This window comes from Adiantum capillus-veneris, chromosome 30, assembly GCF_014529385.1.
Source record: "Adiantum capillus-veneris isolate H3 chromosome 30, ASM1452938v2, whole genome shotgun sequence".
NCBI lineage: Eukaryota > Viridiplantae > Streptophyta > Polypodiopsida > Polypodiales > Pteridaceae > Adiantum > Adiantum capillus-veneris.
In genome coordinates, this window is record NC_140960.1 from 97641586 (window position 1) to 97666457 (window position 24872).

The window sequence follows — 24872 nt, forward strand, 5'->3', positions numbered from 1 at the left end:
AGCATTGCCCTTATCTTTTTTGCATCCATGTTTGTGTGCTTTGATTATGATTGGTAGCATAATATTCAGTGCATTTGCTTAGTATCAAACATTTAATTCAATGTAATCTTTTGTCATAATCACTTGTTTAGGTGTAAAAATCAAGCAGTCCGACTAAGGTAGTTTGACCAAGCTAGGTATTAGAAATCTTCTCTTAATACCATGGGGAATGCCTTCCTAATAATCAATGGTTACTTAGGTTCTTAATCCGATTTAGGCAGCATTGTATGAAATGTACTAGGGCTTTCTAGTGGGCTTAACCCTATTGACCTTTAGCTTAAGTATTATAAAGGGAGTTTACTAATGTGATGAGCCTGGGGAATGTAACAGTGTTATATGACCTCCCAAAGTTACAAAATTAAAATGATGAAATGAACAAACAAAAAATCAAAGTGCCACAATGTAAAATTTTAAGCTGGAAGCGAAATCTCAGCTTGATTTGGTACTTCACTCACATGTATCGCCTATGATACTAGAGCCCTAGAGGTTCCCAGCGTGGGCGCTTTTCCTTGAAAAGCAAAAAACCCAAGGCATACAAAATAAGCACACACATCATAATTGAATCACTGTGAAAAGACCTTGGGGGGTCAAAGAAAAAGTAATCAGTCAGGCGATGATTTCATGAGAAATTCCTTTTATGGTAGCTTAACTACAAAGTTTTCTAGATATAGCCTCTAGTCAGCCCTCGAACATGAATACTTGGCTCTCGCGATTAAACAACTTAATTGACCACAGAAAGTTAAGAAGCTTACCCATGGTATTAATATTCGATCTCTAGTGCTTTTCGACCGTCAAATTAGCGACCCCAGACTTGTTTAATTTTTTGCCTTTACATCTGTTTATGCATTTGATTACATTGCAATTTAATGTTCATTGCTAACAAATTGTTTGAAATTCTTTTACCAATCAATGTGTCTACCTAAAACTGCATATGCTTTTTAAGAGAATGCAATTACTGTGCCAATATTGTTTGATTTTGCAGTGACTGAAGAAGGCTAAGGACATTCATCTCAAATGCTCTTCCACCTCGACGAACCAGCTTCAACTCAATAGCTTCCGAGGACGGAATCTACATCAGGAAGGGGGGCATGTTAACCCTCATGGCACACGGACACCCATCACCTACGATGGACGCGTATTATGTATGATTTAGAGTCAGGTACCGGGCTTGTCGGACCAATAGGGAAAGGTAGAGTGATCGCCGATGAGAGGCGCACTTTAACTTGGACATTCAAGGGATTAGTTGGTTAAGCATGGGCGCCCAAGTGTGAATGGGGTGAGCTCCTATAAAAGCCAACTAAACCTAATTTTTACTCATTCTCTCATTTGTGCAATTGAAGAGTGCTCTTGCTCCATCTCCATCTTCTTCTTCTTCACCTCCTTGTGTGTGTGTGTGTGAGAGAGAGAGAGAGGGAGAGTGTGTGTGCGATCGAGCATTGCGAAGGCACGACGGCGGCGAAGCGGTTGAGCGCGGCACGACTGCAGCTTCTTCTTCATCGCGGCGAGGAATCCACCACGAAGACGAGCGTAGAGCGGTGAGTGACACACGCTTTGTTTTCTTGAGCTTGCTAGTTTAGGCTTGTTGTGTGCTTGGAGCCGTTTGTGGCTCGCATACGGTGTATTGGCAAGTCCCTTGCTTCGACAGTGCGGCAAGGAGCGCACAGATAGCATAAGCAGACCATCTAAGTGCAAACCAAAGTAGCTTGATTTTTGTACACCTTTCCTCCTAGAATTATGTCATTCTTGAAGAAGCAGACCTTCCAAGTCTTCTGCACCCATTGGAAAACTTTACTCACTAGACCTCTCATGGCTGGACAGCCTCCAAAAAGATAAAGAGGGTCTTCAACAACAGCCGCTTTGCATTCCAAGCAAATAGCTATGTGTATCCCTCTAGCTTTTATCTTCTAATTCAGTAGGTATTGTCCCCCAAAGTACCTTCCAAAGGAAATTTTTAATCATGTTAGACCTTGGAGGATCCCAAATGTTGTGAGCAATTTCCACCCACTTAAGACTCTGGCCACTCTAGTCTCTTAGCATGGTGAACCAATCCGTCACTCTATAGATAAGCTTGTGGTAAGTTTCCCTTAGTTGTGGTAGAGCGAGATTCCCTGTCGATGGGCCAATGCCAAACATTCCATTAAAATTCAGCGTCACAAACACGTGCTAAAAAGAGCGGAGACTATCAACCACTCTGATGATGAGAAGACCTTTGTGTCTAATGAGGTTGTACAGAGTAGTCAGCTGATATGCTTCCTTCCAGCTCAGACTGCTTTGGTCCCAAAATTGAGTTAATGAGTTAACCCTTTGTTGTCGAATCTTTTGGCTACTTCTCTCCAGAAGGGCTAAAGAGAGCCTCTGATATATGATAGCCACAGGGACCAATGGGTAATAGAGTTCTTGAAGTATCTGGTTGACTCCCTCCATTCTAGTGCTTCTGATGCTTTGGCACATTTGCGTACTAGTTCGCCTATGTTGCCACCAAGTTTCATAGTGGCCCAATGAAGAGCAAGTAACTTGTCTTGAACCCCTACGCCTTTCCATTGCCCCCCTTGGGAGTAAAGATTTGCTTTGTCTACAATGTAGTAATGGCACATTCTTTATCTTGGCTTGTAAGAGACACCATCCGCTTGGCACACTAGGGCTTCACATGCACCGCCTAGTTTACGGAACCCCCCCCCCCCCCCCCCCCCCCCCCCCCCCCCCCCCCCCCCCCCCCCGCCCCCCGCGGCAATCCACTCCCAACATGCCCATTGCCCCTATATCACATCTTTGTGGTTCCAAGAATTCTTTCCAATTGCTTTTCGTGAATTTTGGGATTGAAAAACGAAGGATAGGTACGGGATTATGAGTGAGTTGACTATCTTGACTCTATTGTGGAAGGGGCGAAGCACATACACCTTCTTATCTTGTTCCTACTTTTTTCCATGACCCATAGAATCTTTTGCTTGTCCGAGACTCCTATCTTGTTTCCTATACTAATTGGACCTACCTTTTCATGTGAACATTGAAATATTTCTGTGTTTTTAGTTTGTGAAAAGGTTCTTTGATTTATAGCCTTACATAACTTCACCTCCTTTCCATTTTATTGTTTCCTTTTTGTGCATTACTATGTGATACCTTGCAGTAAACCACCTCTTCCAGTATATTGATTTTTTGTTCTTATTTTATTGTGTTCAAGAATCCTTGGGCTTTTAAATTTAAGGTTGATATTTTTTTGGCAAGCAATACCATGCCTTGAGGGAAACTAATGCATTTAAAAATGTTTGTATATACTTCACTTTTAAATAATTTAGAATTTATTCAAGAGATAATATCTAATAATGGTTTATATTATTACATATGAACCCTTTTACAGTTATTTGGAACAACCCACCCTTTACCCTTGAGTACATGCACAAGATCACCTTGCAAGTAATGCCATTGGAATCGATTTGTTTGTTATATTGCTCTTTATCCATGCCAACCCTGGTAATTTCGTACTCACAAGACCTATTTTCATGCAAGGGGATTGTAATCTTCTTTTGTGTTTGAAATCTCCATCAACATGGAGCCCAAGATGACTTCAATGCATTGATAGATGATGTGGATAGTTATATGACGAACTACTTCGTATACTTCAAGGTTTGGAGAAAATATGAGTGCCCATTGAGCTTTCTTAAGGGGAACAGCTTGTGATAATGGATTTTATGCTATGGAAACTTTCGTAGTGATTTTTGAGCTTGGAGATGTACCCCCTAATGCTCAAAGGTGGTAACAAAGAGAGTAGACACAAACCAATCTATACCCAAAGAAGTCGTAGTCCTATCAGAGGTGGAGGTCAAAGAGGAGACCATGGCCTTGATCAAGAAGAGATCAATGTGGGAAATGAAGTGACTAAAGCAATCCTTAACCTTGAAATCCTCTACTTACACCCAATTGGGATTATAATTTGCAAGGGCTACAAGAGGATGAAGCACTCTATCTACTCGAAGTGAATGAGAGAAATTTGAGATAAAATTGAGGATTCATCCTTGCAAAGGTTACTAGGGTCGTACACCTTCAATAGTGCAAGGATGTTGGAAGAGATTGTAGCATGTGACATTTTCGAAATGAGACAGCTACAAATATGTCCAGAGCATCTCAAAGAGTGAATTCTAGCAAAAAATCCTCACATTGAGCATGGCATTAATGATGTGACAAGCACAGACCTTGTCAAACCTCACACAATCTTTAATGAATTGTACAAAGTACCATCGAATAAATTTGTGTGACCACCATGGATATCAATATATTTGTGATGGAGACGAGACACTCGCAAAGCATTTGAGGGAGACATTCCTCCTTATGGAATTATGTGCCTATATTGGTACGTACATCTTGAGGGTTGTTGGCTACAAAAAGGACTCAAAAGGAAGTGCAATGTTGAGTTGTTCACATCCAAAGCCTTAAGTAACGTTCTCCTAGAGTACTTGGCCACTTTGAAAGCCAACCTATGCATCTTGATGAATAGGAAGGATTGAATGGTAGCAACATTATAGCTTTATGGCATCGATGACAATACCAACAATATCAATGATATAATTTTGGTGTCATGGAACATAATTGACACTAGAGAGTTGTTGCTAAAAGATTGTGATGACCGACTCTAAATAGATTACAAAAAGGCTCAAGAAGGACAAGCATTTTTATAGAATATGGGAGTTAAAAAATCATATTGCAGAGTGCTATCTTGGCCAACATGTAACTTGGGACAAATCACTTACAAAAAAAGTACACATGAACTTGAGTTCAACAAGAAGGCATTGAAAGTTCTTAAAACTTATAGAAATGCATTTATAGAAGGATACTGAATTTTCATTCTCAAAAGCACTTACAGATTTTAAAGTAAAGAGCACTCCTCGGAAGATACATGGATAAGAGGTTTTAGAAAGATATCTTGGACGCATGTGATATGGTAGAATTACACATAGTGAATCCCTTGAGACTCAAGCACAAATTGGAAGGGGTCGATTAGCAAGTGTTATAAGTTTGGTTTGGACTAGGTAGAGAGAAGATTGTGAACGAGGCTTGACCAAGACCAAGGTCCATGAAAACAAGGGTCGGGCAAAAATTAAGAAGAAAGGGGGGGGGGGTGGCGGTTGGGGGGGGGCACAATAAGATGTACAAAGTTCTCATTGCAAATCGAGTGATCCCATAAATTGCTTAAATCAGACACACATTATTCTCAAGAAACTATAACTTGGATCATCCAACCTCGTGTCAAAAGTACCATGTCAAAGAGAACATGTTGTGATCTCAAAATTATATCAAATAATTGCTCTTGCTAATCATGACAGTTCCTATTACCCATTCTGTGAAGTGGCTAAGATCAACTTCATTTTGCAAGTGTCTATAAAATTGAAAAACTTTTATACCAATCTATGTGGCAAACACAAGGTGGGCTTAGTCCCTGTATAAACAATCAATAGGGTTCAATCCAAACCAGAGGAGCTCCTCATAAAGAGACAACCAATCAAGTCTGATATTTCCTTGCTTCCTTCCAAGCTCAAAACGCCAATAATGGAGCACAATCAGGATCACCATACGAAAACTCACGCTCATTCACCTTCTGTCTAGCACGCATACAGAATGAAATCAAGCAATACAACCGAGTTAAGGAGACAACAGCTGCCCACAATATCACACCCCTTACCTGTGGGATCTTGTACTTGTTAAGTTTCTGTTTTAATTAACTTCCACTTTCCTTCCAGCTGCCCACAACCATTCGATCAACGAATACCATAACAATAGAACCGAAAAACATGACGATGAAATCAAAGGACATAAAAGGACGAAAGGTTGTCTATGTGAATGTAAGAAAAATGAGCTTTTGCCCACTGGTTGCAAGCCTTTTTATGGTGTAAAAAGCTTCTTGCAACAAAACCAAATAAACATTTCAACACTCTCTGCAAACCTTGTATAATTGAGAACAAGCAAATTAATTGGTTCAAAAGGTGACAAACCAGACGGCTATAATTGCCCCTTTTTGCTTTTGACAAGAAAGGGGATCATGGCCAAAAGGAAAAGCAATATGGCAACAGGGACAAACAAGAAGGGGAGAGGGGGAGGGGGCAATGGGGGCAACACAAGAGGCAGCACAAGCAGCAGCACTGCCACCATCGCCACCATAGCCAACACACCCAAGCTCACCATCTTGATGTCATCACCACCTTCCATCATTGCCGCTCTCCTCTCTGCCTATAACACATCTCCTCCACACCAATTACCTTCGAATTGTCTCCTTCACAAGAGCAAATTTACAAAAATGAGGCACCTTTGCAATACCGAAGAAATTAGTGTGGGATCTTTCCCAATAGCAGACAAGACAATCACCTTCCGTCCACTATCCGTCGAAATCTTCGACTGCAAAATCAGTGTCTTGAGACCCCAGTTACATGAGTTGCACCCAAATATTCCAAAAATGCAGAGATATAGAGGCTTCCAAGCCAAAGCAACAATTCTTCCTCACAGAACCCCAAGTACCAAATACGGCACTCTTGTGGCTTATCTCAATGCATCTGTCACACCTGCGTTGACATGAACAGCAAGCAATATTGTCGAGGGTTAGGCCAGTCGCATTACGACGAAATTCCAAGCAGCATTTGTTGAAGATTCATTTCCCATTTACATCCAATCTTTAACACATTTGCAGAAGCTGCATTCGGGCGATGCAGACGTTGACAGAGATATGGTGGGCGCTCAGATTGAACCCTCCTCTCACGTGGGCGCACACAAACACATATGACACACTCTCTCTCTCTCTCTCTCTCTCATGTAGACGTCGACACAGAAATGATGGGTACCCTCCTCTCACGCGACTCTCTCTCTCTCAACAGAATCCCACTGGCCTCGTAAAATCAAATCTTTCCTCGCTGGGCTAGTGGGGGCAACTTCCAACTAGGTGTGCCCATTTGCGTTTGGCCAACTTGGGCAATCGAATATCGGACCACTCCCCTACAATGCCTGCTACACGATGCAATGGAACCCAAGTTGAGGTGGGCGGACTCCTTTTAAAGTCTAAGAGCAATGACTCATCCAAGGCGAAAAGTGAATCAAGGTGCAAAAACAGGGCATCCACATGTTGCAGGCAGGTTTTTTTTTTGAAAACTAGTATGTGACCGGTACGTTGCTGCGACCAAAGAAACATGGCCACTATTCTCATAGGGCTATCTTTCCTCCCAGTGGAACACCATCAATACTTTATTCTACATGTATAGTCTGTTGTATTTCTAAAAGTGATGCATGACACAACCTCTTGACAAATTCTAACAAATATGAATATGTAGCTGCAAATCATTTTTTAATACCAAGCTTGGGAGCTAGGCTCAAAGAAATTATCTTTTGTGAGTTGTTAGCCCTTGTTCAATAAACTTCTATTAGGTTGGAGAGAGAGAGAGAGAGAGAGAGAGAGAGAGAGAGAGAGTCCTCCTTTTTGTGTGTCTGGGTCTAGCAATGCTACGAAATTTGATTACATAGCTTAGATAAGTTAGCATGGTGTGAAATATTTGAAAGCTAAGAGAATCCAATGTGATCATAAAACTTTGTTTGAAAATGGATTGGATTCTGTAGAATTGGTTTCAACAATGGAGTGGGTTCAATAGAATTGGTTTCAACAACGGGAACAGAATTGGATTCAATGTTTTGACTCCACTCTCTTACTTGCTTCTATCCTTGCTTCTTTCTTGTGAGAGCAAGGCATGGCAATAGTGCACATCATAACCTACTATATAGTAGGAAGGACGTTTTCCCCTTGGTCTACCTAGGGTTGATAGAAGTGCTACCAAATGCAAAAGTACAAACTGAGTAAGTAAGCAAGTTTTTAAATATGAGTTCCCATAACTGGTACAATGTGTAATCATAAAACTTTTCATGTCTAAGAGTGGAGTTGTGAAAACATTATTAGGGCTCATAGTCTCCAATGTAGCTCTTGGAGTTTCAAGTTTCAAAGAGATGAGTTGACTTTCTTTTAATATCCAGAATGTGATTGGCCTTTCCGTCTATGTTTCTCTGCAGATGCCACACTTGCTTGCATCTCTATCTATGTTTTGTGCACAAGTATGGTAATAGTGTTCATCAGATCATAACGATGCATAAGTAGGTTAGTACGTGTACACTATTTGTTCATGTACACTTATACACCATCGGCACCTTCAAATGTTATAGAAATGAAACCAAAATAAGGTCATCTAATAGTTTATGTGGATGCCCTTGGCCTTCCTCAAAAATTTTAAGCCCCACTATATATAGTATAGAAGTTGTATGTGAATGCTCAAAGAAAATCTAGATTTAGTGTAATCCTACGTACAAATTTTGAGATTTACCTCTAAATGCTAATTGAAGGTGAGAAGAAACCCTGATTTTACCAGAATTCCACATATAAATTTTGAGATTCACATCTAAATCTGCCCTCCCACCTCGGATTCCTCATGCTGCTTTGGATTCGGTCACGCCGCCTTGGGTTCACTCACCTTCTGCCTCGGTTTTGCTTGTGTTCAATTAAACCTCGGATTTGTTTTCAAATACAAAGCTTCCAATGCTCATATAGTAGAAGTAGATTGCGTCTAAAATTTTTCATATGTATGTTTACCAAGTGTCTCAGCAGAAGCATTGTGTATATGAGTGGCTATCAGATTGCTTGAAAGAAAAACACAAGTTTTGTGTATTCTCACGTATGAAAATTTGAAATCCACCTCTAAATTCTAGTTTTGAAGATGAGAAAACCTATAAATTTTAGGAAAAAATCATTGATGAAACATAGCAAAATTGCCTTTAATTTTTCAATCAGTCGGTTTTTAAACTTTTTTGAAAAAACATTGTATTGTGTGCAAATGCTCAAAGTAGACTTAAGTTTACCTATAAATTTTGAGATTTAGCCATAAATTCTTTTTTTTTTTTTGCTATACTCACAATTGTGAGTGAGAGAATTTATATTAACGTGACGGGATTGTATTCTTTTGAAGCTAATATAGATTTAGCAACAAAATTCTAACTTGAAGGAAAGAAAAAAAACCAAGTTTAACACAAAGCCTAAAGAATTTAGTGTAAATTTTCTCTGCCTCTTGCCTTTGCCACCTCGGTTTTACTCGTGCCACTTCAGATTCGTGCATGCTGCCTTGGGTTCGCTCCCCCTTTTTGCCATCTCGAATTTTCTCGTCACATCGGATTCGTGCATGCCGCCTTGGGTTCCCTAGCAAAAATACTTGTCTTTCACATCGATTTTGCTCGTCTGATTTGCTGCAAATTTTCCTATATGTCGGTTTTTAAACTTTTGTGAAAAAAGCATTGTATTGTATGCGAATGCTCAAAGTAAACTTAGGTTTAGTGTAATCCTACCAATCAATTTTGAAACTTAGCCATAAATTATACCAGGAAGGTGAGAAGAAAACCCAAGCTTAGCACAAATCCTAGAGAAATTCAGGGTAAAAACCTTAAGATATTATCAAGATTGTTCTCCTCGTTCTGCCTTTGCTACGTCGGATTTGCTTGTTCCACTTTGGATTTGTGCACACACCGACGTGGGTTTGCTTGCCTTTTTCCCACCTATTCCCTCGCTTTGGATTCTTCGGATTGGCACACCCCACCTTGGGTTCGCTTGTCTTCCGCTTTGATTTTTCTCGCCTTCAACGCTTTCCTCCACCCCTTGTCTTGGAATCAACCTCTTATTCTCTCTCTCTCTCTCTCTCTCTCTCTCTCTCTCTCTCTCTCTCTCGTAAACACCACTGCTGGCTCGAAGGATGGAAATACACCCACACACGATCCTTCTTGCGTCAATTTTTGTAGAGCTTTCTCTCTCTCTCTCTCTCTCTCTCTCTCTCTCTCTCTCTCTCTCTCACACACACACACACACACACACACACACACACACACACACACACACACACAATAACTCAGAACTTTAGAAGTTGGCACCGGATAGTGAGTCTGTCTCTCTCTTATATATATATGTATATATATACTTAGGCTCGTCATAATTGAGAGAATTTATGAATTTTAAAGGGTGGCACATAGTTTAACTCCTAAAAATAGAAGGGGATAAAATATATTAGAACAGGTAAAAGGCCTGTCAGCTCGGCAATCTCTCTTCTCATTTGGGATGCTAGTGTGACGGTTGATTTTTTACGTACATTTTACCCATTTTAAGGTATTTTTTTGTTTTCTATGGGAGAAAATGTTAGCCACTCTCTCAAAAATACACTATAATTCCAAGAAAATAATAATTTCTTGAAAATTGGCAAGGGTCCCCTTGGTGAGTAGGAGTCCCTATGAACTTGATGGAACAATATCTCTTTCTCTCTCTCTCTCTCTCTCTCTCTCTCTCTCTCTCTCTCTCATGACCAATGACATGTGTAACAACCCCATCATTTGCATGCATGTCCCCAAAGCGATACAAAATGAAGTCGACTCACAAACAGACCAACCTTCTCCTTTTTTTCTAGGGATAGATGTTTGACATTAGTTAGTGTATATATACATATGTGTGTGTGTGTGAAAATTTATAGATTTTTTAGGGTGGCACATGGTTTAACTCTCAAAAATAAAAAGGATCAAATAACTCTCAACAGATAAAAGGCACATCAATTGGGAATCTCTCTCCCCATTTGAGATGCCAATGTTAGGGTTGGTTTTTTGTTAAACATTCGACCCATTTTAAGGCATTTTTCTTGTTTTGTGTGGGAAAAAATGTTATGTACTCTTTTAAAAGTACATGATAATATTAAGAGAATAACAATTTTTTGAAAATTTGAAAGGAAAGGGTGTCTTTGGTGAGTAGGAGTCCCCATGAGCTCAATCGTAAAATATATATATATATATATATCTCTCTCTCTCTCTCTCTCTCTCTCTCTCTCACATGGCCAATGACATGTAAAACAACCTATAATTTGCATGCATGTCCCCAAAGCGATACAAAATGAAGTCGACTCACAAACAATCAAACCTTCTTTTTTTTTTCTAGGGATAGATGTTTGACATTAGTTAGTGTGTGTATATATGTTTGTGTGTGTGTCCATCATAATATAGAAATTTTATAGAGTTTTTAGAGTGGCACATGGTTTAACTCTCAAAAATAAAAAGGATTTAATAACTCTGACTTGATAAAAGGCCCGCCAATTGGGAAATATCCCCATTTGAGATGCCAATGTTAGGGTTGTTTTTTTTCAAACATTTTACCCATTTCAAGAAAATTTTCTTGTTTTATATGAAAAAAATATTAGCGACTCTTTTGAAAATACATGATAATATTAAGAAAATAACAATGTCTTAAGGGCAAGGGTGTCCCTAGTGAATAGGAGTCCCCATGAGCTCAATCATAAAATCTCTCTCTCTCTCTCTCTCTTTCTCTCTCTCTCTCAATAATGTAGATAACAACCCCTACCTTTGAATGCATGCCCTCAAAGCGAGACCGACCTAAAAGGGTACGTGGACATGCGAACCTTCTCCTTTTTCTCATTCGCTTTTAAAAATAAAAACTTACACAAATTTATAAAAGGTATCAATATTGGTCTTGAAAAAAGCCCCTTGATAAAATAAAGCCAAATATATCATTAAAAATCAATTTTTTATTAAATAACAAAATCTCTACCAAAATTATGTTTATTTGCTTAGGAGGAGGGAAACTAAATTTATACATTTATTCTATGTATAGTTGAAAGTATTTGGTCTTTACATTGTACATTTTGAAAGGCTTTTCATTTCCCTATGCATGTCAAATCTTGACCCTTCACTTTTGCATTTTACATTAGATGTTTGGTCTAAACTTTTGTGAAGTAAACCAATCCATGACACATGGATGTCTTCTTCTTACTTGAAATTTTTAAGCTGCATAAGTATAGTATAGATAGAAATTCCAGTTCCATCTATATCTATATGTATTCTATTACGACAGAGGGAGTGCCCTTTACACGTGTCGAAATCTGCAAGATGAAGACTAAAGTCCAAAAATGAGAGAGGCTCCTATGCACACGATAAAGAGAGAGAGAGAGAGGCCGCCAAAGGTGGTCGGCGGTACTAGTATATTGAAAGGTAAGGAGAGTTGCCTTCATGCAGCTCTTTAGATAGTACTTTCTATTTGAACATATTATCTATTTTAGAGCATGAGCTCTCTCTCTCTCTCTCTCTCTCTCTCTCTCTCTCTCTCTCTCTCTCTCTCCATCGTGAGAAATGTGATTCTCAATTTCGATGGCTTGCCATGAGGAATAGAATGAATTGGTAAGTGTGATTGTAAGGCAACTAGAGGGTAGAGAGTTGATATGTGTAGGGGGTGACATTATATAAAATGGATACGGGTAGTGTTCATCTTCAGATAGCACATACATGCATGATGAATGTTGGTAGGCATATAACAAGGTAGACTGCAATAATAGGGGCTTTACACTGAATCTTTAAGTATTGTTGGCTTGATTTCGATTGGTATGTGTGATTGCAAGGCGGCTAGAGGGTAGAGAGTTGATGTGTGTAAAGGGTGACATTAGATCAAACGGATAGGGGTGGTGTTCATTTTCAAACAGCACATGCATACATGACGAATGTTGGTAGGCACAAGGCAAAGGAGGTGAGGTTCAAAAGGTTAGTAGTAGAGGGGGAAGGGTTCAGAGGGTGCCATTAACTATGACTTTATTGTTAATTACTTGGATATAATCTTTTATAAATTCTCACATCCAACTTTCACCATCTTCTAGACCATACAAAAGTAAAATTTAAAATTTGTAGGTAGGGATACCACCTTGATGCCTCAATTCCGAGAAAAAAACGCTTGGTGAATTGTTGTTCCTTTACGGCACCGCTCTTGAAGATTTTAGTGGAGTAATGACGAGTTCACAAGGATCTAGAGCCAAAATTTATTTTTTAGCACCCGATTGGGCGAGCTCTTGCGGTGTCTATCAAGGTACAAAACAACTTTCTCACTATTGGTAACATTTACGCTCCCAATGATTCCCAGGGCACGATGATGTTATGGAATGACATCTCACAACTGCAAATAGAGGGGGATTCTTGCTTGATGGGAGACTTTAATATGGTTTGTTCCAAATATGGTAGGTAGGGCCCTTCAATCATTCTTGCTAGGGTGAATGTAAGAAATCAGTTTCCCTGGAGGAAAAATGGGCTCTGTTTGATGCCTGGAAGACTAGCCCTTGGAAGGATGATGCGAGGTTCACTTACCACAGTCTCCAGTCCTCCCAGCTTGCCTCCAGACTAGACATGCTCTATTTCTCTCACAGTGGAGATTGGGTGCATTCTTCATTGCTTATGCAAGTCCTCATGAATAAAGTCTCTCATACCATTTTCCTTGTAATGTAATTGGCCTATTTAATTTGAGAGTACGGAAATTAATGAGAGTACTTTTGAGAAATGACTTTGTGAGCATAGCGGGTGAACATAATTGAAGATAGCAACATAATCATAGCAATTAGTTAACTTGGCATGAACAATACTTTTGCAAGAGAGAGAATTTAGAGAACATGACAACAATTGAGGACCGGATTTATGTGGAGCCGGTCCCCCCTCCAATAGGCATTTGTATTATGATTTCTCCGATTAAGAGAGACTTGTTACAATACAATCTTTGTGTTCCTTGTGACCTAGGTGATGCAATGAAGATGGAAAGCTTCATGCATCACAAACGTAACATAAACTTGAAGAAAGCTTTAACTATCCCAAGCCTCAGTCCCAAGACCTCAAACACCTTCGAAGGTGGAGAGAGCTAGCAGGGAATGAGGGTAGGGAAGAGGAAGAAGAAACATTTCGTAGGAGAAAGAATTAGTTCCTCACTTATCATAACTCTGGTTGCTAGCATACATAATAGCATAGTAATGAAGAAGAAGGAGATGACAAGCTTAAGCATTGAAGCATGGATCTTGGTTGGATTTGCACTCCATATCCAAGAGTGTTGGTGTAGGCTCTCAACCTCTACTTGCTTGGAGAAGGAGAGGGAGCTCTTGCACTTTGCATAGCACACAATGAGAGTGTTTGTGAGTGTGTGTGGGTGAGTATACCCCCTAAGCAACCCCCTAGCTTGCTTGGGTCGACCCCCCCTTGTAGCTCATGCTTGAAGCTCATTGGACCCCTCCAGGCCTAGCCAATCACAAGCAGGAGGCATTACAAGCAGCAAGGGTAGTCTTGAGACAAGTGTCCCCCTTTCCCTTTTGAGAGAGAGGGCTAGATAAATGCTAAATCATTTAATTAAATCTCCTAAATTATTATTGGACCCCTTGGGTGGCCAACCAATAGGCTTCAGGCACACCATGAGGGCAACATGAGGAGGAACTTGACAAGTGTCCCTTTTGCTTTCTTTGTACCATGCATGCCTTGTGTGAGTGTGTGGGTATTCTCTCTCATCCCCCCTCATGTAGGGCTCGCCCCCTCCTTGTAGGGATTGAATCTTTGACTTTTTGACACCTCAAGCCCCTCATGCATAGGTCTAGTTCCCACCACAAGCTTGGCTCATAAGCACTTTAAGCTTGGGCTGGGTTCTCACCTCAAGTGCAACCCTAGCATCTCAAGCATGTCAAGCACCTCAAGCATCTCAATAATTAAGCACCTCAAGCATCTCAAGCACCTTAATCATCAAGCATGACAAGCACCTCGAGCTGGGTCAGGTTCTCGCGTCTCAATCTCAACCCTAGCTTACCAAGGTCAAAGGCCTTTTACACACATTATTGGAGGTCTTTAATGAAGCTAACCCTAAGGTCTTATGCTCCATTTGTTAGCCTTGCTCTTTGATAGACCATCTCTCATTTGGGCCCCTTTACCATTGGCCCCGTGTTGAGATAGATCTATAAGCACATGTCTATATCTTAACACTTGTTCCCGTTTATTCTCCCACATTAAGTGATCAATTTAATATGAGAAAATCATTTGGGTTGGTTAGATATTAGATATTAGATTTTATGACATTACCTCTCTCTTGAAATCATAGTCGTCCTCGACTATGAGGTAGAAGAGATAAAGCCTTAGTCATTAGTCAATTTTACTTAGCGGATAGAGGATCCCTTTTTACCCTACGACATCTTTCCAAGATGGATGACTAATCCATTTGGTGCTTGGGAGACATAGCTGCCGCAAGCATGTTTGCTCTTTAGTCCATTTCATTCTCCCAAAGTAGAGTGACAAATTCTACTTGGTGTTTGAGAGACGTCGTCATCACAAACATGATTCTAAGCATGCATACTAGTTAAATTTATGCACAATTAAAAAGAGGACTAGTCTTATAAGACAAAAACATGAGTCATTTAAAAGAAATTTGTACATTTGCTTACTCTAATGTAGCATTGTAAGCATTGACAAGGTTCATACTATCCTTAAGTTGTATTCCTTGCATCCATATAGCATCTTCAAAAGGATAATTTTTGAACTTAATAAGATACCGTCTAATAATCTTACCATGTCGTAGTACCTTGTCTTCATGCCGAAGGACAGCTTCGGGTTGTAGCACCTCTTCTTGGTCTTCAACTTCGGGAGGGTCTTCAATAATTGGTTCAGTTGGTGGCTCTCCTTTGTAGGGCTTAAGTAGGCTTACATGAAAGGCATTGTGTATGAGCCAATGGTTGGGCAACTTGAGTTAATAAGCCGTCTCATTGATGGGCTTCAAGATTTGGAAAGGACCATAGTATCTTTTTGCTAGTTTAGCATAATACTTTTGATGGCCCGTAGGAATTTTGCTCGTCGTTTGCCTTAATCGAGCCTTAGGAAGCTTGAGTAAGACCCAATCATTTTCTTTGAACATTAGGGCTCTTCTGTGCTTATCACCAACAGCTTTTTGCCTTTGTTGAGAGATGGATATAGCCTCCCTAATCTTTTGAAAAGATTCTTGTAGATCACGGCTATACTCATCGGCGGCGAAGATCTTCCCATGTACTTTGAGTAGTAAGGGACTTTTAGGTCTTCCATCAATGATCGCAAAAGGTGCTTTTCCCGTAGAAGTATGTACAATATTATTGTAGGCATACTCTACAAGAGGTAAGTACTTTTCCCATTGTGAGCGTTGATCTACTTAGGTAACATAAGTCTTGAGTAGATCAAGTATCGTAAGATTGGCTATCTCACTTTGGCCATCCGTTTGTGGGTGATAGGCCGAAGAGAAATTCAATCTTGTTCCTAGATTTTCAAAGAGACCTTTCTAGAAATTACTTGTCATTCTAGGATCTCTATCTGTCATGATGGATGTGGGTAATCCATGGTGCTTGAAAATCTGAGATATGAAGAGAGTTGCCATTTGATGTGCCTTAATAGTCTTCTTGACAGGAATAAAATGTGCTTGCTTGCTAAAACTGTCAACTATTGTCCATATTCTTGGATTCCCATGGATAGACTTGGGTAATCCAAAGATGAAATCCATGGATATACTCTCCCATGGTGAATTTGGAATAGGCAATGGTTGGAGTAATCCACGTTGCTTCCCTCTATCATACTTGGTCTTTTGGCATACTACACATTTTAAAACATACTCTTGTATGTCCACTTTCATGGTAGGCCAATAGAAGTACGTCTCTACTCCTCGAAGAGTAGGTTGAATACCTCTATGCCCCGCATATGGAGGAGCATGGGATTCATACATAACTTTCTCAAGAAGGGAATGGGTAACACATAGCCTATTGCCGTGGAGAAGATAACCATCCCGCAAGGTGAATGGTTCCTCTTTCTTCCCCAAAGCAAGGGCTGACATTATGTCTCTAAAGTCAGGGTCAGTAGCATACTCATCTATCATAGAGGATAGATCATTGTGAGTAGCTATAGACACCGCATTAACTTTGGGTCATCGTGAAAGTGCATCGGCCACTTGATTGTGCTTACCAGCTATGTGAGCAATATGGAAATTAAACTGTGAAATAAAATTTGCCCACCTCATTTGTTTGTCGGAAAGCTTGGTTTGCGTCATGAAATACTTGAGACTTTGGTGGTCGGTTCGTAGGATAAATGGAGTCCCCAATAGGTAGTGCTTCCATGTGTCTAGGGCATGTAGAACAGCTAAAAGCTCTTTCTCATAAATGCCCAAGACTCGTTCATCAATATTGAGCCTTCAGCTCTCATATGCTATGGCATGCCCTTCTTGAAGCAAAACTACTCCAAGGCAATCACCACAAGCATCACATTGGACCTCAAATGGCTTTGAGAGATCCGGAAGCACGAGGACTCGTTGGGAAGTAAGCTTCTCTTTGAGCTTTTCAAAAGCATTTTTCTCCTTAGCAGTCCATACAAACTTAACGTTCTTCTTAGTTAAGTCGTGTAGTGGTCCTGCTACTTGAGAGAATTTTGCTATGAAGCGTCTATAGTATGCGAACATACCAACAAAGCTTCTTAGCTCATGTAGATTTCTTGGGTTAGGCCATGCTTTTATTATCTCTAACTTTGATGGATCCATTCGGATACCATCTTTAGAGATAATATGACCTAGGTATTGAATCTCTTGAAGGAAGAATTCGCTTTTCTTTTGGTTGAGAAAAAGCTTGTTCTCCCTTAATGCTTGAAAAATCACTTGGAGATATTTCTTATGTTCCTCCAAATATTTGGAGTAGATGATGATATCATCAAAGAACACTCCAATGAATTTGCGGTATGGTCTAAAAATTTTCTCCATCAAACGATTGATGGAACGTAGTTGGTGCATTAGTCAAGCCAAAAGGCATGACTAGATATTCATAAAGACCAAACGTTGTGCGAAACGCAGTCTTTAAGATATCTTCATCCACTATCCTTATTTGATGATAGCCACTCTTAAGGTCAATCCTAATGAAGTAGGTAGAGCCTTGTAACTTATCAAACAGATCTTCTACCCGAGGTACGGGAAATCTGTTTTTGATAGTGATATGGTTTAGTGCTCGATAGTCCACACACATACGGTATGTACCATCTTTCTTTTGCACTAAAAGGACTGGAGAACAAAAGGGAGAGGAACTAGGCCTCACCATCCCTTTGTCTACCAGCTCTTGTACTTGCCTCATGATCTCCTCTTGTTGAGCTTGTGAGACTCGATAAAGAGGCTTGTTAGGTGGTGAGCTTCTAGGAAGGAGCTCAATGTGATGGTCATCATCCCCTCGTTTTGGAGGTAAGTCCATAGGGATATCATCGATGAACACATCTTGGAATCCTTTTAGAAGATTAGACAAGTCTAACTCTTCTTGATTCCTACCATTTACATTTGATGAAGCATTAGTATCTTTTAGAGACTCTTTGACAAAATCATGTACGCAAAAACTGAGCTCTTCATTGACTTATCAAAAGCAAGAGGATTTACAAGTGGAATAGTGCGACCACGCTCACTAGCATCTATATACATGTTCTTTCCCTTGTAGGTGAAGTAGATTCTCCTTTCAGGGAACTTCATGTTGGCAGCCATGCGATCAAACCATGGTGCCCCTAGGATAACATCCTCATGTTGGAGAGGAGAGATGAAGAAGTCTTCCTTGTCGACATAGCTTTGGACATGAAGCCTCAACTTCCCAATCAAGGGAGTAATGGAGGCTTGTTGTCCCTTGAAAGCTGCATCAGCCACTACTATATCTCCCATCTCAAAAGCTTGAATGCCCAACTTGGTGGCCAACTCCATTGATATGAAGTTAAGACTAGAGCCATGGTCAAACAAGATAAAGGAATCATACTCTCTTACCTTTCCCCAAGCATAGGAAAGTGATGATCCTTTGCAATGAGCATCCTCTTTTGGAGCTTCGATGGTGGAAGCCCTAGGAGTCTCATTGCGAGTATTCTTCTTGGGGCCACAACGATAGCCATGTCCTTGCTCCCCACACTTCAACAACACTTATGGTCCTTGCGAAAAGCTTCAAGCTCTTCAGGAGAGAGTTTGTTTTTACCTTTGTAAACTCCCTTCTCCTTAAACCGATTGTTGTTGTTGTTGGAATTGACTTGGGAAGTATTTTGAACATCGGTTTTCCCCTTTGCATCATTTTTGTCTTTGTTTTCCATGGGCTTGACATTACGTCTAGCCCCTTGATGGAAATTGATGCGTGAAGCAACCATGGTGTGATGGATTACTTCGCTAATAGTACCAGGCAGTTGAGAGTTGATGTATTCGGCCATCTCTTCAGGTAATCCCGCACAGAATTGCTGCCTTTGCTCGGCAAAGTCTATCTTTTGAAAGACAGTAGCTTTGAGATGTAAATCCCAAAACTTGTCTACATATTTGTGGATAGACTCATGGGAGAGGAGCTTCAAGCTGAGCCATTCGGTAAGCACTTTGTCCTTTGCATCGCTTGCAAGGAATTGCTTCATGATGAAAACTCGTAGAGTTTTCCATGTCTTTGGGGCTTCACCATTTCCACAAAGGCTAGCCCATCATTGACGAGCTGATTTTTGGAAGTGCATAGCTACATGGCGTAGCTTGGAGGACTCTGTGAAGCCCTCATCTCCAAAGGCCGCATCAAATTTCTGGATGAAGGCCAACACTTTGTCGGTAGCACCAAAGGTGCCATCATAGGTGAGAAAAGAGATACTCTTTCCTCCCTCCTTGAACTTCTTTAGCTTTTGTGACCTTCGCCATGCAGGAAATGATTTGCGATGTCCTCCCCTCTTGTATTCTCTAGGAGAATAGCCATAAATTTCGTCGGAAGAGGAGGAAGATGAAGAAGAAGGAGAAGAGGGTGGCCTCTTCTTAACCCTTTTCTTCCTTTGTTTCCTCTCTTGCCTTTCAGAGTGATGAGGAGAAGGACTATGTGTTGATCTTTTCCTCTTGGGAGGAGTGGGCGATCGTCTAGACCGCCATCTTCGTGGAGCCACATCTTTAGAGGAACTTAAACTTTCATTGCTTTCTTGCTCTTTGGATTCCTCCTCTTGAATGGGAGAGAGTCTTCTTTTGGGGGTCTCTTCAAGAGGCCTCCTAATCTCTCTCTCCTCTTGGAGAGGAAGGGAAATTCCATAAGCACAAAGTTGTTGAGTAACTTCGGCTTGCAAAGCAGGGTTGCCCATAGCTTGCTGCAACCTAGTGACGAGATAATTCACAAACACGGGAGCATCATCATTAGCACCTTCATGTGAAAAATCAAAGCTATCAATGCTCATTCTACTCTCTTGATTATTGTCAGCCATTTTAACAAAATTTATGTATGTACTTAGTGTACGCTTTGGCAATTCAAAACCTTAGTTGCCACTCCTCTTAGCCTTTGAAAATCGGCTCTTAAGTATCTACACCCACGGCTCGAAGTGGTTAATTATAGAGAGTAGAGGAGTAGGTCTAACATAGCAGAGTTGCCAAGGGCTAGCTCCTTTCGGAATTCTTATGGCTCAATAATGGTAAAGTTGTAGGCAAGTCTAAAAATACTCCATTATTAAGTCCAAAGCTCCCGAGGTGTGCACCATCCTCCACATAGTGGGCTCAACAAAATCGATAATAGATCCCAGTTCCACTTACCCCAATATAATTAACAACATCAACCATTTATAGGCTACTTAAGGACCTCTCTTCTTAATCAAGAAAAGAGAAACCAAATGCTCTGATACCAATGTAATGTAATTGGCCTATTTGATTTGAGAGTAGCGAAAATTAATGAGAGTACTTTTGAAAAATGACTTTGTGAGGATAGCGGGTGAACATAATTGAAGATAGCAACATAATCATAGCAATTAGTTAACTTGGCATGAACAATACTTTTGCAAGAGAGAGAATTTAGAGAACATGACAACAGTTGAGGACCGGATTTATGTGGAGCCGGTCCCCCCTCCAATAGGCATTTTTATTATGATTTCTCCCATTAAGAGAGACTTGTTACAATACAATCTTTGTGTTCCTTGTGGCCTAGGTGATGCAATGAAGATGGAAAGCTTCATGCATCAGAAACATAGCATAAACTTGAAGAAAGCTTTAACTATCCCAAGCCTCAGTCCCAAGACCTCAAACACCTTCGAAGGTGGAGAGAGCTAGCAGGGAATGAGGGTAGGGAAGAGGAAGAAGAAACATTTCGTAGGAGAAAGAATTAGTTCCTCACTTATCATAACTCTTGTTGCTAGCATACATAATAGCATAGTAATGAAGAAGAAGGATATGGCAAGCTTAATCATTGAAGCATGGCTCTTGGTTGGATTTGCACTCCATATCCAAGAGTGTTGGTGTAGGCTCTCAACCTCTACTTGCTTGGAGAAGGAGAGGGAGCTCTTGCACTTTGCATAGCACACAATGAGAGTGTTTGTGAGTGTGTGTGGGTGAGTATACCCCCTAAGCAACCCCCTAGCTTGCTTGGGTCGACCCCCCCTTGTAGCTCATGCTTGAAGCTCATTGGACCCCTCCAGGCCTAGCCAATCACAAGCAGGAGGCATTACAAGCAGCAAGGGTAGTCTTGAGACAAGTGTCCCCCTTTCCCTTTTGAGAGAGAGGGCTAGATAAATGCTAAATCATTTAATTAAATCTCCTAAATTATTATTGGACCCCTTGGGTGGCCAACCAATAGGCTTCAGGCACACCATGAGGGCAACATGAGGAGGAACTTGACAAGTGTCCCTTTTGCTTTCTTTGTACCATGCATGCCTTGTGTGAGTGTGTGGGTATTCTCTCTCATCCCCCCTCATGTAGGGCTCGCCCCCTCCTTGTAGGGATTGAATCTTTGACTTTTTGACACCTCAAGCCCCTCATGCATAGGTCTAGTTCCCACCACAAGCTTGGCTCATAAGCACTTTAAGCTTGGGCTGGGTTCTCACCTCAAGTGCAACCCTAGCATCTCAAGCATGTCAAGCACCTCAAGCATCTCAATAATTAAGCACCTCAAGCATCTCAAGCACCTTAATCATCAAGCATGACAAGCACCTCGAGCTGGGTCAGGTTCTCGCGTCTCAATCTCAACCCTAGCTTACCTAAGGTCAAAGGCCTTTTACACACATTATTGGAGGTCTTTAATGAAGCTAACCCTAAGGTCTTATGCTCCATTTGTTAGCCTTGCTCTTTGATAGACCATCTCTCATTTGGGCCCCTTTACCATTGGCCCCGTGTTGAGATAGATCTATAAGCACATGTCTATATCTTAACACTTGTTCCCGTTTATTCTCCCACATTAAGTGATCAATTTAATATGAGAAAATCATTTGGGTTGGTTAGATATTAGATATTAGATTTTATGACATTCCTATTCTTCAGAAGAATTGCATCAGCCGCTGTAGGGTGCCAAGAAATTGCTTATCACCTACCCAACTCTTTTGAAAATGCTTTCTTTAAGGCTCTGGTGTCTCGAGCTGCGGAAGAGATGAGCCACGACATTGTTACCATATACATGTGGTAGTGATGTGTGTGAACACACTAGGACAACCAGGGCATTTTTTCCCTCTTTAGGAGGTTTTTTCTCCCGTGCATTGTATATACGTCAATCACTCTAGGGCTATCTATCTTTCCATTGCACACTAAGTAATATACTCTAGGTTGTGCTCCGCGATCTTCCTTCGTCTTCTCCAAGTGTGCGCTCCTTGCCGCACTGTCGAAGCAAGGGACTTGCCAATACACCGTGTGCGAGCCACAAACGGCTCCAAGCACACAACAAGCCTAAACTAGCAAGCTCAAGAGAACAAAGGGTGTGTCACTCATCGCTCTACGCTCGCCTTTGTGGTGGATTCCTCGCCGCGATGAAGAAGAAGCTGCAGTCGTGCCACGCTCAACCGCTTCGCCGCCGTCGTGCCTTCGTAATGCTCGATCGCACACACACTCTCCCTCTCTCTCTCTCTCTCTCACACACACACACACACACAAGGAGGTGAAGAAGAAGAAGATGGAGATGGAGCAAGAGCACTCTTCTATTGCACAAATGAGAGAATGAGTAAAAATTAGGTTTAGTTGGCTTTTATAGGAGCTCACCCCATTCACACTTGGGCGCCCATGCTTAACCAACTAATCCCTTGAATGTCCAAGTTAAAGTGCGCCTCTCATCGGCGATCACTCTACCTTTCCCTATTGGTCCGACAAGCCCGGTACCTGACTCTAAATAATACAACGTTTATAGATCATAGGGTGTCCGTGTGCCGTGAGGGTTAACATGCCCCCCTTCCTGATGTAGATTCCGTCCTCGGAAGCTATTGAGTTGAAGCTGGTTCGTCGAGGTGGAAGAGCATTTGAGATGAATGTCCTTAGCCTTCTTCAGTCACTGCAAAATCAAACAACATTGGCACAGTAATTGCATTCTCTTAAAAAGCATATGCGGTTTTAGGTAGACACATTGATTGGTAAAAGAATTTCAAACAATTTGTTAGCAATGAACATTAAATTGCAATGTAATCAAATGCATAAATAGATGTAAAGGTAAAAAATTTAACAAGTCTGGGGTCGCTAATTTGACGGTCGAAAAGCACTAGAGATCGAATATTAATACCATGGGTAAGCTTCTTAATTTTCTGTGGTCAATTAAGTTGTTTAATCGCGAGAGCCAAGTATTCATGTTCGAGGGCTGACTAGAGGCTATATCTAGAAAACCTTGTAGTTAAGCTACAATAAAAGGAATTTCTCATGAAGTCATCGCCTGACTGATTACTTTTTCTTTGACCCCCCAAAGTCTTTTCACATTGATTCAATTATGATGTGTGTGCTTATTTTGTATGCCTTGGGTTTTACTTCAAGGAAAAGCGCCCACACTGGGAACCTCTAGGGCTCTAGTACCATAGGCGATACATGTGAGTGAAGTACCAAATCAAGCTGAGATTTCTCTTCCAGCGTAAGATTTTACATTGTGGCACTTTGATTTTTTGTTTGTTCATTTTCAGCATTTAAATTTTGTAACTTTGGGGGGTCATATAACACTGTTACCCTCCCCAGGCTCATCACATTAGTAAACTCCCTTTATAATACTTAAGCTAAAGGTCAATAGGGTTAAGCCCACTAGAAAGCCCTAGTACATTTCATACAATGCTGCCTAAATCGGATTAAGAACCTAAGTAACCATTGCTTATTAGGAAGGCATTCCCCATGGTATTAAGAGAAGATTCTAATACCTAGCTTGGTCAAACTAGCTTAGTCGGACTGCTTGATTTTTAAACCTAAACAAGTGATTATGACAAAACATTACATTGAATTAAATGTTTGGTACTAAGCAAATGCGCTGAATATTATGCTACCAATCACAATCAAAGCAGAGAAACATGGATGCAAAAAGATAAGGGCAATGCTAATGGACAAGAAACACCTGTTTGTGTTGATAGTCGCGCTTGATCTGAAGTGTGGACGAGAGAAAGGTTCCATGAAGGTCCAAATCCTATCAATAGCAACACGCTCCTGTACACACTATGAAACACAAACAATACCTCTAGGAGGCACATCAGTGGGAAAAGAGAACTTCGCTAATCACTCGACTCTAAAACAGAAACACTCCTATCGTACTAATCTTACCTACCCTCCATCACTCAAGTGATGAGGATCAAAGGTGTTTTATGGCATAGGTTTCTGTTTCACTGTACCAGATGTGACATGTGTAGGTCTGAGTCAATGTTTTGACTTTAATGTGCATACTCGTTTGCTAATTGCTCTTGCTCTTTTTTTTTTTTTTGTGAGTATAAAGCTTTATATGTACATTCCCTAAGATTGGTGATTGAGAGGTCAGGGAAAAAGGTTGAGAGGGAAGCAAGTGAATGATGACTGTCAGCAAACACTCCCCCCTTCCTTGGGTAGATCATACTGTTTGAAATGAGCTTGTCACCCTTTGAAACCAATTGTTCCAGTTGGTAATAGGTGAGGATTTTTGCCAGTAGTTTTCTATTACCCTAGGTGCCTTGTCAAGCTGCAAGGGTGGTAAGGTACTCTCCCAGGATCGAACTTGAAGTGGTTCATTAGGTGATTCTTGAACACTGGGAGGTGTGGATTCTTTTGTAGCTTCATGGAGGTCCACTACTATAGATGGAGGCTGTGT

At 40.8% G+C, this 24872-nt stretch overlaps 1 protein-coding gene across 1 annotated transcript; it reads left to right on the forward strand.

The window, feature by feature from the left end:
* Nucleotides 1-5836: 5836 nt before the first annotated feature.
* On the forward strand, nucleotides 5837-7017 carry LOC147418478 (uncharacterized). The gene has a single exon (XM_086507148.1). It carries the CDS (start codon nucleotides 6068-6070, stop codon nucleotides 6596-6598), a length of 531 nt encoding a protein of 176 aa, XP_086363274.1. The 5' UTR covers nucleotides 5837-6067; the 3' UTR covers nucleotides 6599-7017.
* The last annotated feature ends 17855 nt before the right edge of the window (nucleotides 7018-24872 follow it).

Excerpts from the sequence above, each read along its gene's own strand:
- LOC147418478 (XM_086507148.1), top strand. The coding sequence starts at position 6,068 with ATGGCCAAAAGGAAAAGCAATATGGCAACAGGGACAAACAAGAAGGGG.